General features: G+C 38.0%; 5 protein-coding genes and 1 non-coding gene across 10 annotated transcripts; 3 read left to right on the forward strand and 3 right to left on the reverse strand.

The window, feature by feature from the left end:
- Positions 1 to 20: 20 nt before the first annotated feature.
- LOC105286479 (alcohol dehydrogenase class-3) lies at positions 21 to 3,191 on the reverse strand. Its single transcript, XM_011351457.3, has 7 exons — positions 2,247 to 3,191; positions 1,705 to 1,948; positions 1,310 to 1,530; positions 978 to 1,194; positions 746 to 876; positions 392 to 666; positions 21 to 274 (listed from the first exon to the last, which is right to left on the reverse strand). The coding sequence occupies exons 1-7, from the start codon at positions 2,265 to 2,267 to the stop codon at positions 250 to 252; spliced, it is 1,134 nt and encodes a 377-aa protein (XP_011349759.1). The 5' UTR covers positions 2,268 to 3,191; the 3' UTR covers positions 21 to 249.
- A 1-nt stretch (position 3,192) lies between these two features.
- On the reverse strand, positions 3,193 to 3,564 carry LOC105286531 (phosphatidylinositol-glycan biosynthesis class F protein). Its single transcript, XM_011351545.1, has one exon. The coding sequence runs from the start codon at positions 3,562 to 3,564 to the stop codon at positions 3,193 to 3,195; it is 372 nt and encodes a 123-aa protein (XP_011349847.1).
- On the forward strand, positions 3,480 to 10,245 carry LOC105286478 (E3 ubiquitin-protein ligase listerin). The gene is made up of 9 exons (XM_026969668.1): positions 3,480 to 4,161; positions 4,397 to 4,606; positions 4,688 to 8,619; positions 8,703 to 8,849; positions 8,945 to 9,075; positions 9,158 to 9,369; positions 9,457 to 9,648; positions 9,768 to 9,935; positions 10,024 to 10,245. The coding sequence occupies exons 1-9, from the start codon at positions 3,625 to 3,627 to the stop codon at positions 10,081 to 10,083; spliced, it is 5,589 nt and encodes a 1,862-aa protein (XP_026825469.1). The 5' UTR covers positions 3,480 to 3,624; the 3' UTR covers positions 10,084 to 10,245.
- A 128-nt stretch (positions 10,246 to 10,373) lies between these two features.
- LOC105286476 (UPF0389 protein CG9231) lies at positions 10,374 to 12,651 on the forward strand. Of its 3 annotated transcripts, none has more exons than XM_011351454.3 (4): positions 10,374 to 10,878; positions 11,411 to 11,555; positions 11,652 to 11,745; positions 11,912 to 12,651. In XM_011351454.3, the coding sequence occupies exons 2-4, from the start codon at positions 11,414 to 11,416 to the stop codon at positions 12,093 to 12,095; spliced, it is 420 nt and encodes a 139-aa protein (XP_011349756.1). In that variant the 5' UTR covers positions 10,374 to 10,878; positions 11,411 to 11,413; the 3' UTR covers positions 12,096 to 12,651. The 3 variants fall into 3 exon arrangements, with proteins under 3 accessions (XP_011349756.1, XP_011349757.1, XP_019889577.1); XM_011351455.3 differs by lacking the exon at positions 10,374 to 10,878 and adding an exon at positions 10,887 to 11,218; XM_020034018.2 differs by lacking the exon at positions 10,374 to 10,878 and having other exon boundaries at positions 11,390 to 11,555.
- LOC105286475 (coiled-coil domain-containing protein 58) lies at positions 12,352 to 13,744 on the reverse strand. Of its 3 annotated transcripts, none has more exons than XM_011351452.3 (2): positions 13,638 to 13,744; positions 12,352 to 13,134 (listed from the first exon to the last, which is right to left on the reverse strand). In XM_011351452.3, exons 1-2 carry the CDS (start codon positions 13,680 to 13,682, stop codon positions 12,748 to 12,750), a joined length of 432 nt encoding a protein of 143 aa, XP_011349754.1. In that variant the 5' UTR covers positions 13,683 to 13,744; the 3' UTR covers positions 12,352 to 12,747. The 3 variants fall into 3 exon arrangements, with proteins under 3 accessions (XP_011349754.1, XP_011349755.1, XP_011349753.1); XM_011351453.3 differs by lacking the exon at positions 13,638 to 13,744 and adding an exon at positions 13,347 to 13,607; XM_011351451.3 differs by lacking the exon at positions 13,638 to 13,744 and adding an exon at positions 13,313 to 13,607.
- A 1,139-nt stretch (positions 13,745 to 14,883) lies between these two features.
- Positions 14,884 to 15,099, forward strand: LOC113562037. The gene has a single exon (XR_003406596.1). It is a non-coding gene; the product is annotated as a small nucleolar RNA U3 (small nucleolar RNA).
- Positions 15,100 to 18,154: the final 3,055 nt, after the last annotated feature.

The raw sequence follows: 18,154 nt of genomic DNA on the forward strand, positions 1-18,154 counted from the left end.
TTTTTTCAGAGACCACAGTTGCAGTAAGTATAAAATTTATTCAGTAATTTTTGTTTTGAGCAGATTCAGTACGAATACGTAACAAATCGAAATGAATAAATCGGCGGTAGACAAAATAGTAGGTAAATATATATTTTATGTTTGTTTAATCACGCTTTTATTGCGTGATTTTGGCGACTTATTATCATCGATAAATCGTCAAATTTTTCAGCAATCTTTACACAGTGCGCGAGGTAGAAAATCGTATTGCTAGTACTTCAGAACGGCTCTCAAGCTGCAATAGAGATACATTCTTATAATAGTAAAGAAAATTATAATGTATAATTTATTGTATTCCAAATTATTGATATATTTGTTATGGGAACGCATGAAAATGGTTTCCAAGACTTACCAATTGCCTGAATGCAGCAAAGCGAAACCTTCGTTGATCTTCTCGAACGGAAGATTATGCGTGATAAATTCATCGAGCAGCAATTCTTTTGACAGATATTCCTCTACCAGCTTTGGTACGCTTTGCTTCGACTTCCATCCACCGAACGCGGTTCCTTTCCACACTCGCCCCGTGACCAACTGGAATGGTCGAGTACTAATTTCTTGTCCAGCTGCAGCTACGCCTACTATCACGGATGTACCCCATCCCTTGTGACAGGATTCCAATGCAGCTCTCTGAAAATTTTATAAAATATTTATAGGACATATATTACATTTTGTTTAAAAAAAAAAGAAAGAATCGTTGGATACATACCATAGTGTTCACATTTCCAACGCATTCAAAAGTATAATCCAATCCACCGTCAGTCATTTCGATTAACACTTGTTGAATAGGTTTGTCGTGATCTTTTGGATTTACGAATTCAGTACATCCAAAGGTTTTAGCTGTATAAATAGATGCGAGTAAAAATTGTAAGTTTATAGCTTTCAGAATTTCTGAAAAATTATTTTCATTATCGCGTTACTCAATTTTGTTATGTTACTACCTAGCTCAAATTTGGCCGTATTAATATCTATTCCGATGATACGGGATGCGCCAGATTTTTTGCAACCAAGTGCTGCAGCTAAACCAACAGCTCCTAAACCCCATATGGCGCAAGTGCTTCCAGGCTCTACCTTCGCCGTATTTAAAGCTGCACCATAGCCTGTAGATACTCCACAACCCAAGAGGCACACTTTGTCCAACGGTGCTTTGGGATTAATCTATGCGCGTTCAACATTTGTATGAGTTCACTAGTTTTTTACATATTGATATTAAATAAAAGCAAATTTTATAAAAATATAATAAACTCACAAATGTGCAGGAATATATCAATACCTTTGCAAGAGAGATATCGGCTACTACTGTATACTCGGAGAAGGTAGAGCAGCCCATAAAGTGTGCAATTGTTTGTCCCTTACACGTGAAACGAGACGTACCATCGGGCATTAAGCCCTTGCCCTGGGTTTCGCGGATTTTGCTGCACACATTGGTCTTTGGCGATTTGCAGAACTTACAATCTCCACATTGGGGAATATAAAGTGGCACAACATGATCGCCTGCAATTATTCGTATGAAAACAGCATGATTAAAGATGCATCAGATAAGTGTAGTTTTAACAACGTGCATTGATTAAAATTTAACCGTAATATAATCTGCATCTCAGTCGTCAAAATCGTGTAATAACTTATAAAACATTTCTATGGATACAACGCAAGATTACTCTGTTATACCAGGTTGAAACTCGGTGACACCCTCTCCGACACTTTCCACAATGCCGCTGCCCTCATGACCAAGTATGCAGGGAAATATTCCTTCTGGATCCAGTCCGTCCAGAGTATAAGCATCCGTGTGACAGAGAGCAACAGCTACAATTTTAATTCGGACCTCGTGTGCCTTTGGCGGAGCTACCTCAACTTCCTCCAAGGACAAAGGCTCCTTTTGCTTCCATGCTACGGCAGCCTTGCATTTGATAACCTGGAAGAGTAATAAATATAAATTTTTTAACAAATAAAAATCTTTGCTACGTGATATTAATGTTTCATGCGGAAATTATGTCGAGTGACGTTATAAAAAAACATCAATGATTATTTTAATTCAATTAGTGGAATTGGTTAATGCATGACAACATTATTACCAACTATTGCATTAATTAAAACATTGTTAAATGACGAGTGTTAAATGCATTAACAAAGTAATTAGCAATAAAGCAAACGCCGGTGAATATCAGCAGATATTAATAATAAAATTCGCAGAAACAGGTGCAGGTCAGTACCTTTCCAGCAGTGTCCGACATCCTTCCGAATTTATCGCACACTTGTTCAACTTAGATGCAACTTTGTTTCGAGTTACGCGACAAATGAGGAGACGCTGATGAAGAATAATACACACGCCGGACGTGAGCTGACAGTCACATTCCCAACGCTCTTGCAACGTTCTTCAGCGAATGAATGAACTATACAGAAACGTGTATCGCGACTGCGCAATAACGACGGAAATGTTCCGTTCATGGTCGTGCTTTGAGGATAATTCAGTCATTTTTCTTGATGCTGTTACGTAAATTTGACGCGACCAGCTTTGGTCGTGCTAGACAAATCGTGCTATTTTGTCACAATGACAATAAAAACAAAACGCTAGAATTTTTTACAAATATGAAATAAATAAGAATAAATATAGGAAAGATATATCTCTCTTTCTCTCTCATTCCTATTATCACATAACTGATATAAAGGGCGAGAGGCCACCTCGATAAAATATTGTTACGTAAATGCTTTATCAATGTTTGATAATTTATGCAACTTGTCTGATTACCACTAGTATACAATTATGACTTGGAATGAGCTCGTTCTTTAAATCAGAAATCCTCGCTTATGCATGCACATGTGAATAGATGGAACAAATAAATTGCAGTATGTGATGAATAATAATGAAATATCATTATTAGTACTACTGTCATTACACATATTACTTCACAAAACATCATTTAAAATGCGTTTGCGCTATAATCTCAGTTCATACATACATCACAATCATATACCATAGACATAATAATAATACAAATTTACAACAAAATGGATCAGAGAAAGACAGCAACGCCAGAGATCAATTATCTCTAGAATGATCCCACGGAATACGGTATATGCCAACAGTGTCAGCATGACGTTTCCTTAGAAACAAATGTCTTCTGCAAAATCATGATAATTCAACCAGAGTGTCTCTTATCATCGATGAACTTTCCTATGCAACTTGGGCATGAGGAGCGTCCTGATCAGGGTGACAAAGTGGCCGATCAAGTAGCCAAGCAGTGCACCTATCACACAAGGGATCGGCCAAGCCTGCCACGGGCGGTCCCAGTCCAGGGGGATCACGGTAGCACCTAGCCAGGTGCCCAGTATCGTCGTTTGTATGTTGATCCTCAGGGCGTCCGCCAGGATATTGCCCTTCTGGGCGTACGCTCCCACTAGAATGTCCAATGCGCTGTCCACTCCCAAGTGCAGACTGGTAGGAACGAAAGTGAGGGTGAGCAACGTGATGACGAGCATCGTCGTCTCCTCGTGATCGGTGAGCACTGGAGCGCCAAACAGCACGATCATCACGTAGTAGATTATTGACAGCGCGGACGCGATGAGCGAGAACTTGAAGGCCTCCCGCAGATGCCTGGTCCAGGACCTCTTCGTTCTCGACGAAGTGCGCTGCTCGAGCTTGATTATGGTGGGTACCTCTGCTTGCAGCACGGGAAACAGCAGCTTTATCACCTCGGCGAACATGAGTATCAGCAGCACCGGCAGGAACTTGTACTTGCCGACATTGTACAAGTTGTCGTTGAGCTTCACCAGCGTCAGGATCCCCGGCAGGTAGATGCAGGTGAAGGAACAGTACGACAGCAACAGTCGCCGCTCAGTTTTGTTGCCATTGGCGCCCATTTGGCCGCAAAATTCGTCGTGGGATCGATTCTGCTTGGAAATCCGTTTACCTCACGAAGAAACACCGATGCACGCGCTGGCACGCTCGATGCACGCGCGCATCGTTTGAGGTTAGCCTATCAGCTGACGCTGGCTAACGCGACGTCGCTCACGCTCGGTGTGGCGGCTCGAAATCTTCGTGCACGTTTGATACCGAGATCTTCTCGTCCCCGGATCGTTAACATGGGTAAAAATAAGCAGGCGCAAAGAACCAAGAACAATGCACGGGTAAATACAAATTTTCTGTGGAATTAGGGTGATTAGGGCGGGCGCTGTGTAATGTTTTCAGCACATAACCTACAAGTGTTACACGCGAGCTTTAACATATGTCGTTGTCACTAATATCGCGCGTGACATGTCAACGCGAGCGATGATTATTGATACGTGAAGAAATGTTTTGCTTACGACAATATTTGGGCTTTCGCACGCTTTGATATATTCAAGATGCTTGAACGTTTTTCAGCCATCCAACAGTAGCCGTAGTGCGGAACTTCTGGGGACCGCAGTGCCCAATTTCGTTGGCTTCTCAGCGGTCAAGGATGGAGGATACGTTCCTGTCCTGCCCGGTTTGTCTCTGTGTTCGGCAAATGAGGTGGAAATGAACAGCGTTGACTCTAGTTTTCAAGTGGTACTGAAAAAGATGAGCAAAAAGGATGCTACGACAAAGTACAAGGTAATTAGTTCGCCGATTTGTTAACCGATCAGCTTGCATACCTTCTACAAGTCAAGCTAACGGAGAAATATGTGTGTACAGGCATTGCAAGAATTTGCAACTTTATGCCAGGACGCCGAGTTGCCAGCGGTAGAGGGTATGTTATCATTTTGGCCACGATTATATTGCGCTCTGTCCATTGACATAGATCACAGAGTGAGAGAAGCTGCACAATTAGCACACGCAGCAGTGGTCAAGCGTATCGGCAAAGGCATAGCAATGTACCTGAAACAATTGGCTGGTGCTTGGTTCACCTCTCAATACGACGCGTACCCCCCAGCAGCTTCGGCTGCCGTTAATTCTTTCAATAACACGTTCCCACCTCGGAAAATGGTCGACGCGATTGTCCATTGTCAATGTGAAATTCTAGCCTACGTTAGTAACAATATAACTGTGCACACGGCTCAAACGCTATCGGCACAGAAATCTCTTACGAACGAAGAGATGGAAGCGAGGTACGAGAGAGTGTTAATAGCAAATCTTCAAGCGTACAGTTTTTATTTCAAGAAGGTTCCGCTTCACGAAATCGAGAAAAACCTGGAGACTCACAACAAGCTCTTGAGTAGTTCAAGGTTTTGGAAACTCGCTAAACACGATGCTCTGCCAATACGAACAGCCTTTTTCAATGTCCTGACATCGGTAATGGATAATGCAGAGAAATTATTGCAAAGTGAGAAGAAGCGGACAGTGACCGCTATCATGAACAATCTCGATGAATCCGAGCCTGGGATTTTATCGGCTGTGTGGGAGTCGATGCTCGTAGCTACGACGAAAATTGACGACTGGCATCTCGTCGTGAATATCGAGAAGCTCGTGCTGCCGAAACTGTGGCGCGTTTTACGATCTGGCGGCCAGTGTTGCGCCAGCACCGTCTACCCGAACCTCTTGCCTTTCGTCAGTCAATTTCCAAAGTTGGGCGTCCCCATCGATGATCTCTACATAAATTTCTTTGATAATATGCGTCAAGGATTTTCTGTCAGAAGTGTGCAAATGAGCCGCTCGGAAACGCTGGCTGTAGTAACATCGTTTGCTGAATGCTTACGTTATTCGATTCTTGTAAATGCCGAGAATGTCGACTTGTGTATTCGGCTCCTCAAGGAACAGCTCGTGCCCGTTATAGAGGCGTGTATGACGGACAACACCGCAATGAAACCGTTCTGCTTTGCCGAGATTACGCATTTAGTGCGATACTGGAGTAAAAATCGTGGCAACGAGGCATACAAATCGTACGTCCCCTTAATACAACAGTTCTGGATTGAATTACGCTTGCTGTTCGACAAGCTGATAAACATATCGCGGGAAACTGCGATGTCACATACCGTAAATACAAGGGATTCTCAAATCGAATTCTTGCTAACTTTAAAGACTGCACCAGATCGTACTTGTAAGAAATTAAAAGTAAAATTCTCGGATTCAAACGATTCCGCAGCGAGTCGATCGGAGGTAAAAGTTATTGATGTCGATGCAGATGCAGTTTTCGATGCAGAGCTTTGTGAGCTCGTAAATGCGCTTTGTGTAAGCTGCTTTAATAAAATTAATGATGAACGATCGATAGACTATATTGGCCAGCTGAACAAACTTACGAAACATTTTGCAACGAAGGAATTATTCGTTGCGCTTTCGAAATCATTTAACATTAATGATGACTTCTTCGAGTTTTATGATAAGAATTTGAAATATTTGCTCTCGCAAAATACAGAAACGATGGAGCAAATTCTGGAATTAATATTTTATTTTATTACATATGTAAATGATGCGGAAAAGGGGAAAGTTTTAAAATCATTAATCGAGTTGAATGATATCGCAATAACAAGAAACGTCATACAATGCAGTTTATCTAAGTGTAACAGAAGTGATCGCATAATAAGGAAATGGTATACACAAGCCAGTGTAAATAAATTGTTAATTGACGTGGCCAAAGAAGTAGCTTCACTTGAATGCGATAACTTGGAAAAGAATCAAAATTTGATTTTATTGGCATTCGAAACTTCGGAAACCGGAGATTTGTTGATAAGTGAGGGAGCGAACGAGATCGTGTCGATTCTTTGTGATTCACTGAATGGCTCAGATAATATTTGCTCCGTGCAATTTGTTACATTCATCATGAAATTGATGACTTTAATTTGGAGTCACGAGCAAATAATACCAAGCGCTGTACAGATATTGGAGACACTTTTTGAATTATGCACTCGAGATCATGACGATTCAATAACCGATACTGTGCGCAACAGCTGGAAAGAGGGACTTGTAAAAAGTAATCAAATATTATCCGATTCCGAATTTAATGATCTTATTAAACGATGCGCAATCATTATCTGGAGCAAAATATACACAGCATACGCTGGTCACGTTAAGGATGCATTGGTAGATTTGGCGACGGATATTTTAGAAGTTATAATTAATGGTAATGACAATGCAAAAGCTCATTGCATTGAAGAAACTGTTCTGCTATTTTTGACGGCATCTGACATAAAGGTGTGGATTGCGGAAGCAACTGTCACTGCGATCTACAGTGAAATAGTAACAGGAAACTTATACGTATCGAGTGCGAAACAGAATATACGAATTCTCCAGCATTGCACCTCCGTTGATGTAACGAACGACGCAATTTCGGATAATATGGCAAATTGTCTGTCATGGGCTGCGTTTACCACAAATTTGCTTAATAATCTGTACACGAGATTAACAAATGTTGAGGGTATTGATCTGTCGTCAGATTCTGAAGAGAATCGCGATATAAATTTGCCGGGAATTACAGAAATACTGACGAACGTCATGTATGTGGCTAGTATAGCGGAGGTATACAGCAAACACTATAAATCCACCGAACGTTATAACAAAGTCAACAAGCTTCACGATTCACTCAACAGCAGTTTTGTCAATTTGCAGAAATATTTTGCAAAGTACATTCATAACGATGTGCTGTCTCATTTACAAGTAAATCAATCGAGTTACGGATATATGCTGCCATACATCATCCGTACATATTACACGGAATTTGAATCGAGCAAGAATCCCGTGGAGTATTATGAGACTCGCAGCAGCAGTGAAGGAGAACATGATGAAGAAACGTACATGCAAGCGATTCAAATCTTAAGCGATTATTGGCCGCCAGAGAGTATTCCGTTATCAACGGACAACGATATTCACGCACTGATTGCCACAAGAACTGTGACGTGTGTCAAAGAAGACAGTCTCGCGTACGTCACTATTATGGAAAAGATCATGAGCTACGATAAAGAAGTTATTTTTGACCGTGATGTGTCCGATGTTTCCTGGAACCAGTTGTTCTTATCATTGGAAGTGATACGATTATTGACGACCCTCATCCAAAAAGTTCCGTCAAAGTTGAACCAAGAGCACTGGGACTTTATTTTGATATCTTTCGCAACGTGGCAACAGTCCCTTAATAAGTCCAAGCATAATTATACTGACATCAAAGTAACAGCATTAATGATAGCAGTTAGCCAGTTGTACTGTGCGCTTCAAACTTTAATGAACAAACATGAGCAGGAGCCAATGTCAGATTTACCTCCCGCGCTCCTGGACGAATGGAAAAATGTATTTGCTAATGAAATACATAGTAATGTTGCACAGACTTGGATGTATTGCGCAGATTTGTGCGATCAAGATGCGGCAACTGTGAAATCTACCGTAACATTAGATCATTTAGGCAAAGCGATTAGTATGCTTGACGAAAATATATTATTCAAGAAAAGTGATGGTAAAGACATGGACGCGATTAATATCAACGAAATGTTAGAGCTGTCTCTGAGATTACTGCAGTCGCCAATACCTAGTATTCAACTGGGTGCTTATCATGCGTTGAAGCGTATGATACCAGAATTTGTGCGGCATGACAAAGTCCTCGTCGAATTTGAAAACTTCGAACTGAGCAGCCTCAATATCAAGAAACTCGAGGAAGTACTGTTAAAAACGCAGAACATTGTAAATACGATGCTCATGGATTTCAAGTAAGTTTTCGCTTTATATGAAATCATCATCATTATCTATATTTATTATCTATATAATTTTTAACATGTATCTCTTCCTTCAGATTATGTGATGCAGTCAGCTGTACGATTCAGCCGTTTACAGATTCTTACACGTACACGTTAGGATACCTGCTAGTATGGGCGATTGTGTTAGACATCTGCGCAAATTCACACAGTGATTTGCGGTGTCAGTACGCCGAAATATTAAAGTAAGTAGTATGCAATATTTATTTCAACGATTTTTGTTACGCGTCTCTCGTACATACGATTGGCATCTTATACAAAATACATATATGAATTGTAGGGATGGTCTTTTCCCTTGTCTATTAAACAATATCTTCAAGTTAATGCCTCTGGAAGTACTGCAGGATAATAAAAATAAGACTGTAAAATTGATGGAGATATTTACCACTGCTCCGTCGTTTAATTTCGGAGGTACTAAGATTGATTATAGCTGCATATATAAACAACGTATATTACATATAATTGTTTTCACCGTGTCGTATTATTATTACAGAAAGTTGGACAGAGTCGAGATTAGATCACATCACAGGTTGGTTGTACACGAACTGTTTGCGGCATTTACCAGTATTAGTTAGACAATGGTTGAGCACAGCTGACAGCAGAGTCAATGCGACAATAGACAAGATTACGACCCACTATGTCAGTCCAATGCTGTGCCAAGAAGAGCTCCTCGATAAGAGATTGGTTAATGTTGAAAATATGCAGGTACGGCGAGATTCACTGGAAAAGTTTGCGTTTGCACATTTATTTTCGAACTTAATCTAATCCCGTGTGCTTTGCGTGCTGATATAGATAAAGGTGCATCCAACAGCGAGGGAAGTAGTGGCCTTGTACCAAATGGACGACACAAAATTGGAATTAAGTATAGTGCTACCACCTAATCATCCCTTGGGTATAGTGACGGTGGAACCTGGTCAGCACGCAGGTGGCACGGCAAATTGGAGAAATTGTCATATGCAACTTTCCATCTTCCTCACGCATCAGGTAAGTGTATCACGATATGCGCAATAATCGTTTGTAGTAATCTAACAAAAATATGGCATTATATTTTTGTTATTATATATTATATATTTTTATTATATATTATATATTTTTTCTTACAGAATGGTTCTGTTTGGGACGGTCTGATAATGTGGAAACGCAATTTGGATAAGAAATTTGCAGGCGTCGAGGAGTGCTACATATGTTTCAGTATTTTCCACATCAGCACATACCAAATACCAAAATTATCGTGTCACACTTGTCGTAAGAAGTTTCACACTCCTTGTCTGGTAGGTATACGCTATCCATATTTGTTATTTTATACGTCAAGTCTGGAGAAAATTACACACGTGTAATTATAACGTGTTTTTATTTTAGTATAAATGGTTCAACACCAGTCAAAAGTCCACCTGCCCGATTTGTAGAAATGTATTTTAATCGAACTTGGAGAAGATGCTTGTACACTCTTGTACATAGGAACAATAACAGTGATACAAAATAAATTAAAACTTTACAATAATGTGATAAGATTGGCATTGCGTGAGGAATAAGTTTTGTATTATATAAGAAAGTGATATAAAGCAAAAAACGTCAAAATTATCTGCTGTTATTGCTTTTTTGTTGTTATAATTATCATTGTATTTTTCGCAATTCCTTCTGAAATGATCGTTACATGATGAACTCCCATTTTTCATTGGTAATAGAACTACATGTGGCTGAAGACGATTTCTTAAATCATTTAAAAATCATTGACGTCTCGAAATCATTTTGACAAGCACGATTATTTTTGCCTGCAAATTCTTCAAATTCTGAAATTTTCATTAATTGTACGTCTACAATTTGTTAACCATAAGTTAGCTTGAAAGATCTAAATATAATGTAACAGTTTGAATATTAAATTTACAAAGAACGAGAAATCACTGGCAAATTTTTCACCAAGAGCGACTACACGTCATTATGAGAAAACCTGTGAAATGATGAAAGAGAGAGAGTTTATTAGAATTGTTAAAATTAAACTTCACTTTTCGCGCGTGAACTTCGCAAAATGCGTCAAGTATCCGTAACTCTCCGCCGTGGCGCCATACGAAGCAAGATCTACATGTATGCATGTACATATATATATGTATGAAATTGCGACGAAGTGTATCAGTATGCTCAGTATGTCAATATACATCGATGTTGGAAGTACGTTCGTGTACTACGAATCATCTCGAAGTACAGTAATTACCAGAAGTGCGTATTATTTACCATGAGATTAAATTATATTCTGTGAACTGAACAAATTATGCAATGGAATGATAAACATGTTCCTGTAACCTTCAAATGTAGCAATAAAACGTAACATGTGACAGAACGGAGTGAAATGGAAATGTAATATTAATAGATAGATCGATGCAGTATCAAACCCGTTACATCGTAACTTCGCAACATCTCTTGACAGTTATATACATGTATAATCTAAAAACATCATATGACGGGAAGTTGAATGATAATTGCACAATAATTATGCGGATGCGGATTTGTCGCTGTCATCTTATCGCGTAGCGATCGAGTATCAACTTGATACTATCAAGTACTTTCGCTTACAGTGTTATTATTTCATTTAATTTGCTATACACACACATACACACACATAAAATTTTGCAGTTATAATTGGTTATCTAGTATAGTATATTATATATATTTGGAAAATATATATTCAGTTTGTGTATAAATATATATTTCATAATTTTACTTTATGTAGTATTACTTTCCCCTGCTACAGAAAATGCTGTCCAGACAATTCCTTCATGGTGCACAAACACGTGCAACGGTGCGATGGTTCACACGTAGCAGTATCTCCCGAGATACTAGTGAAAGTAATAAAACACAAGCAAGTAATCAAAGTAAAGATGAAAACGTCGTATCAGGTAAAAGACAAACTCACATAAAGTACTTCCGTAATATCTGATGGAAAATAAATACTTATGTATGTGCTCTCGATGTACTATGTTTATATGGTTTAGGAAAACGTATGCACCACGTCACTGATTTTGACAGGAAAGTACTAGTCTGGGTAAAACGATATCCCAGTGTTGCAGAGGTCCCTCAAGATATTACGTATGTCAATGTATTTTTATCAAAAAACATGATTACAGATTCTCTCTCATATATTTGTGCGAAGATGCATTTGTCTGTACATTTTATGAGTTTATATAATGTTCTTATGCTCTCTCTTTATCTAGTCCTCATAATTCTTGCTTGATAAATATTTTTCTTTAAACAGTGAAGAAACCCTACTCACTGCAAGAAGTAAAGCTCGAATTAAGGCCTCTAACTACATGATTGTTGTAACCTTGATTGGTTGTTTATTTGCTGCGTTTCTTGGAAAAAAGCAGGTTAAAGAAGGAGACTCCTTGCATAAACGAAGACTAGATTGGTATAAAGAGGTTACAGAAAAAGACAAATAAATATGTAAATACTCGGGGAAAATTTAGAAATATGTTAAAAATACTTAGGCCAAATATATTTTGGGAAGCCAATAGATATTGTGGTTGTTTCGGAGCATTATTTCATATGATATTTTTCATGCAGAGCAATATTCACGCTTGATAATTATATGATGTAGAAGGAACATTTTATTAAGCAGCGATCTTTCAATTAAAGCAATAATTTTGCAAATATAATTCAAATGAAGCAAAATAATTAATAAAACAACAAGATATATGCATGTACAGATCTATTGTAAACTTATATATTTTATTTCTATGCGAATTTTCCTGGTTTATGTATACAATATATTGTACAATCTGATCCTCATTAGATTAACAATTATTTGAATTTCTTGCAAAATATACATTTGTGTAAATAGCTATACAATCTTTATGATCCATGTACGTTCCATCTATAGTCATCCTCGTAGATAATGCACAAGTATAATAAACGCTTGTAACAGAATCTCCATGTGTACCGTAAATCTTCGTCACAAGATAACATAATTCACAGGAAATAAACGAATTATTGCTACTAATGTTTACAAAATTGCTATGTATAACTGTATTGTAACGATTCAAGTATTACAATAATACAAATCAATAGGGCTGTACACGTTATTCGTAAGTCCTATGTCTCCGCGTGCAGTGGCTTGTAAAAGCCACGGCATCGTTCGTGATACACTTCTCGCGTACGCTTCCTAACGACCTCCTCTATATTGAGCTCGGCTTGCAACAGTCTCAGCGTAGTTTGCTGCTTCCTCAAATCCTTCAGCAGTGCCGGAGTCTCGTCGCCACTGTCTCTCGAGTTCTTCAACTGCATCAGCTTCTCCTTAGTGACACTTAAACACTTTTTGATCGCTAGTTGTCTTTGGCTATGCTCGGACTCTATTTGCTGGAATAGATCCTTACATTGTGCAGTGGGATTCAATTGGCTTTTGAAGGACTCGGTGGGAATCGTGGTATTCAGCAAGTAAATTATTTTGTCATCTATCAGTCGCATCTTCTTTAACGTATCCTGAAACATTATTTTATTATGTTTTTATTATTCACGTTTGATCATTGTATTTTTAGTTTAACGAAAAATATTTCTAGCAAATCTGGCACACGGCGTAAATCGAAATAATTATATGTACATGTTCTTAAGGAGCACAGAGAACATGGAGTATTGCTATATTCGTTTCACGTATACGTACAATGCCGTTGCACTTAACCTCATAACTTTCTAACCTCGTGATTAAAGTTGCACGTGTACACGCACCGAAGCGTTTTTTTGACAGTAACGTTGACATTTTATGTACCGTTAAAATCTAAGCCGGCTTCTTTTACCAGATTATACTTTTAAATACATAATAAGATTCATAATAAGATTTCACTAGCCGGCACCGATGGCAAAGATCATCATTCATCACTGTTCCTTACGATGACTCAAGTTCCTCTAAATTTACGTATGTTTATTGGAGCCATATAATGCTACGTGCGAATACATGAATGTAATATAGATCCCGCTTGCGGAAATACCTGAAATTCTAAAAAATCGCTACAATCCACGTTCACGGCTGCCATTTTTAGGTTGGAAAACCACTCGTGAACCAGTTACGAGATTCATTGTGAGATAAAAGTGGGAGGAGGGATAATACAATTTTCTCTTAATTTTGCTGTTTCATCCTTTTCTTTTCAATTTTGTTTTATAATCATCGCGTTTAAAAAAATATGACGCCATGCAGTTTAAAAGAATTGCAGATAGAGAATCAACCAATTATAAATTATGCATTTGTCATACATTCATAATTATCCTCCAAATATTTTTTCATGATTATTTATAACAATCAATTTATAACATTTAATACGTCAAATATCTTCTTGCAGTTTATTCAGGATTATATCTATTGCATTTTAATATATTAAAATTGGCGCCCATGACGCGTTGCGACATCCTGTTTGATTCGCTAATCACAATTACTGCTACCTTCAGTTTGCACGAATTTAGAATCGCGCGCGGTCGGTTCGCGTTTTGTCAAAGCTTTTTTCCGATAAAAAGGGATTTCGAAGGGCAAATGAGCATTAGAAGTGTTGCATTGTGCAATGATGATCGTCGTAGAACATCAATTCCTATTTACGATCGCGTTCGATCGGCGAAAAGATTTTCAGCATTCGCGATCGGTGAGTATATGCCGCTTCACTGTGCGAACTTGTTTATTGAGACATTATTCCACGCATTTTTCGTGCATTAGAGTCACATCAAGCTTCAGAATGCGTATAAAAACAATTATCGAATTATAAGGCAGTTTAACAGGAATCAGAATTAACATATTATGGGAAAAATAATATTAATCAAATAATATTAATATTAAATTAATAATAAATTAAATAGTATTAAAAATAATATTAATAATATTATTATTTTCTGGTAAAATATTCAGACTTGAGATTAGTGTATGTGCGTGTGCCGCGATGCAAGAGACTCATGAAGTTGGCGCCGTGTTTGAATTTGAACCGTCACGCGTCGCGTAGTGCTTCGTAAACTTTTAAACGATGTTTACATTATTTTGGAAATATTTTATAAGGCATACTTATATTAAAGTGTGTTGGCTCCATTTTAGACTTGTAAAAATATATGATCGAGTCTTTCAGTAGGTTATATAAAGAGGTTACTTAAGCATTAGTTCCGATTGCTACTACAAGAGGGCTATGTCGACTACATGTTACTCGCTTTAAAAATCCGTGAACTAAGGTATATGTAGGACTCGCTAGGCAAGAAAATTTTAAGATCATGCTTCACAGGATCAGTTCTGTAGGCGTTGATCTCACTCTCTATCCCTAACACGGGAGTTGTTGTAACTACCATGAAGAGAAATGGCTCTCTTCCCTGAGCGTGAGAACGACACGAGATCTCGACTCTGTTCAAGATCTCTGTCATCGATGATCGTTCACTCTCTGTACTCAGTACAGAGGGGATGGGAGGTAGGGCTTTCTGAGTGGTTCTTTAAACGTTACAAAAAATAATATTTTTCAGCAATTGAGATACATCTCCGTACAATGCGACTATTATGTTGCACAAACAGTTTGATAACTGAAATTACGTCACGTATATGACTGAATCGACGTTTATTCTCTACAGTTGAACACCGACCGTGCGTCAACGAGACGTACCGGCGCTAGCCGCATTCTCGCAAAGAATGTTTAGTTTTGACGGTATATGTCAGTGCTGGTTTGCGAGTAATGAATCAGTAAATGATAGAGAACGGACGCGAAGAAGATGGACCAAGAAAAATTAATTAAAAATGTTAAGTCCTGTGAGTCTTTGTACGTAATGAGTCATTTGAGATACTTTAAACAAACTGCAAGTCTTTCAGTGAAATGTCTCCATGTCGTATAGTGTGAATCGACTTTAAATCTGTTTTTCCATCATGTACATATGTAATAATGTAACATAAATTTTGCAATCCTTTAAAGAATCTTTTAAACTTTAAACGGTGTGCCCAGCATCGTCAGAAATGCATGTATTAACCATTTCTCTGATTTAATATATTTGGGCATCATATTTTAAACGTATAATAAAATGATACATAATAAAAACAGATAAACGTAAGCATATTTATTAAATAAGAGTATGTCACAAGGAAGCAAGTGCATACACGTATATATTCTTTATTTCAATTATCATTAAAACTAGAAAGTAATTAAATGTTTGGAAAAACAACAACGAACGAAGAAATCTGATTTTATAGCTAACTATCTAGAAAAATAACCGATATGAGAAGTGGATAATTTTTTTAACAGCGGTAATGTACACAATCTCATTTTATGATGGATTTGTTAAAACAATTACATAACTATTTTCCATTTTTTTGGGTATCAACGCTATACTACATAATCGCGAGCGCGAACCGACAGAAAGAAAACTTGCGGGGACACTACAGATTTCGAAAACTTTTCTTATTCCTATCCTGCCGTTGGCTACACGTGAAAGAGTCGGAAGAGTTTTGGAAAGCTGCGAGCTCGCTGGTCCTGACAGATATTTATGCGCAAGTGCGTTTCAGTTGATGTATCGCGTTACTTTTCGGCCAAAGTGCGTGTCAAATCGTATCGGAAGTGCCAATATGCAATTGCGAGCGTTCTATTCATTTTCTTCGGTGTGCGCGAGTGTAACAGTGCTTCTTCGGTGAATTTCCATCGGTGCGTACGAAGTTTTCCGGATCGAAGTGAATTTATTTAATTAGAATTTACTTAATCTATTGGGTTGTTCGGAAAGTAATTTTGTTTTTCACAAAGAGATGTCGTTAGTCGCGTTCCTCGATACTTAACCTTACTCTAAGCGGCAAATTCGTTTTATATTTTGACAACTGACATTTCAGACGTCATTTAGTATCTTATTGTGTTGCGATCTGTCAAGTAATTTTTTTTGGCATCACATCAAACATGGAAAATCAAAGTGAGCATTTTCGTAATATTTTGCTTTTTTACTACCGAAAGGGTAAAAATGCAGTGCAAGCGAGAAAAAAATTGTGTGCCGTGTACGGAGATGTATTGAGTGAACGTCAGTGTCAGAATTGGTTTTCGAAATTTCGTACTGAAAATTTCGATTTGAAAGATGCACCACGTTCAGGTCGGCCAATTAAAGCTGATGACGAGAAAATAAAGGCTCTGGTGGATGCAAACCGTCGCATAACAACACGCGAAATTGCTGAAAAGTTAAATTTATCGAATTCGACTGTTTACGATCATTTGAAACGCCTTGGATTCGTTTCAAAGCTCGATATTTGGGTTCCACACAATTTAAAGGAAATTGACTTGATTCGACACATTACCATCTGCGATTCATTGTTGAAACGTGAAGAAAATGAACCATTTTTGAAGTGAATCATAACTGGAGATGAAAAATGGATTGTTTACAACAATGTTAAGCGAAAACGATCATGGTCCAGGCAAGATGAACCTGCTCAATCGACATCCAAGGCAGATATTCATCAAAAGAAGATCATGCTTTTTGTATGGTGGGATTGGAAGGGAATCGTATTTTTCGAGCTACTACCAAGCAACCAGACGATTGATTCGAAAGTGTATTGTCGTCAGTTGGATGAATTGGATGCTGCCATCAAGCAGAAGCGACCAGAATTGGCGAATAGGAAAGGTGTCGTATTCCATCACGACAATGCCAGACCACACACAAGTTTGGTCACTCGCCAGAAGCTTTTACAGCTTGGATGGGATGTGCTACCACGCCCACCATACTCTCCTGATCTGGCACCATCCGATTACCATTTGTTCCGGTCTCTACAAAATTCTTTGAACAATGTAAACTTCGATTCAAATGAAGGCGTAAAAAATCACTTGCTTCAATTTTTTGTCAATAAGGAGAAGGACTTCTATGAGCGTGGAATCTTAAAGTTGCCAGAAAGATGGCGAAAGGTAGTGGAACAAAATGGCCAATACATCACTGAATAAAATTTATTCTAAATATGAAAAAACCGCTTTTCATTTTTCCTTGAAAAAACGAAATAACTTCCCGAACAACCCAATAATAGAATTAATTTAATCGAATTTACTTAATATTAGAGCCATCTATTCTGAATTGAGATAATGATTATACGTGAAAAATATATCACGAATTAGATAAATAAAAATCTAGATTTTGCGAAACTTAATACGAATAAACAAGTAATACAAATACATTATCCCTCAATTTAATTACTACATTAGAGGATTCTACAGTCTGCAGACTGTTTTATCGGTCAAATATTATCGACGCGATCATATACGCTCTAGTGTGTTGAGCTCACTTTTCACATATCATATCGGCAATCGTAAAATTATAATTTTAAAGGAAAATTTCATATGACACAAACGTGTGCATGTATTATACAATAATAATATTTGTTTTTTATGCTTGCCAGTTTTTTACTTTCTTTTCCATTGCAATTGTAAATGAACAATCTTGCGTACGTATCATATCTCACATTATCGAAATAATATTGCGACCGTATAATGCAGACGTGTATATCGAGTTTTCATAATTAATTTATTACATCTGCCTG

This window comes from Ooceraea biroi, chromosome 5 (genome assembly GCF_003672135.1).
Source record: "Ooceraea biroi isolate clonal line C1 chromosome 5, Obir_v5.4, whole genome shotgun sequence".
Lineage (NCBI taxonomy): Eukaryota > Metazoa > Arthropoda > Insecta > Hymenoptera > Formicidae > Ooceraea > Ooceraea biroi.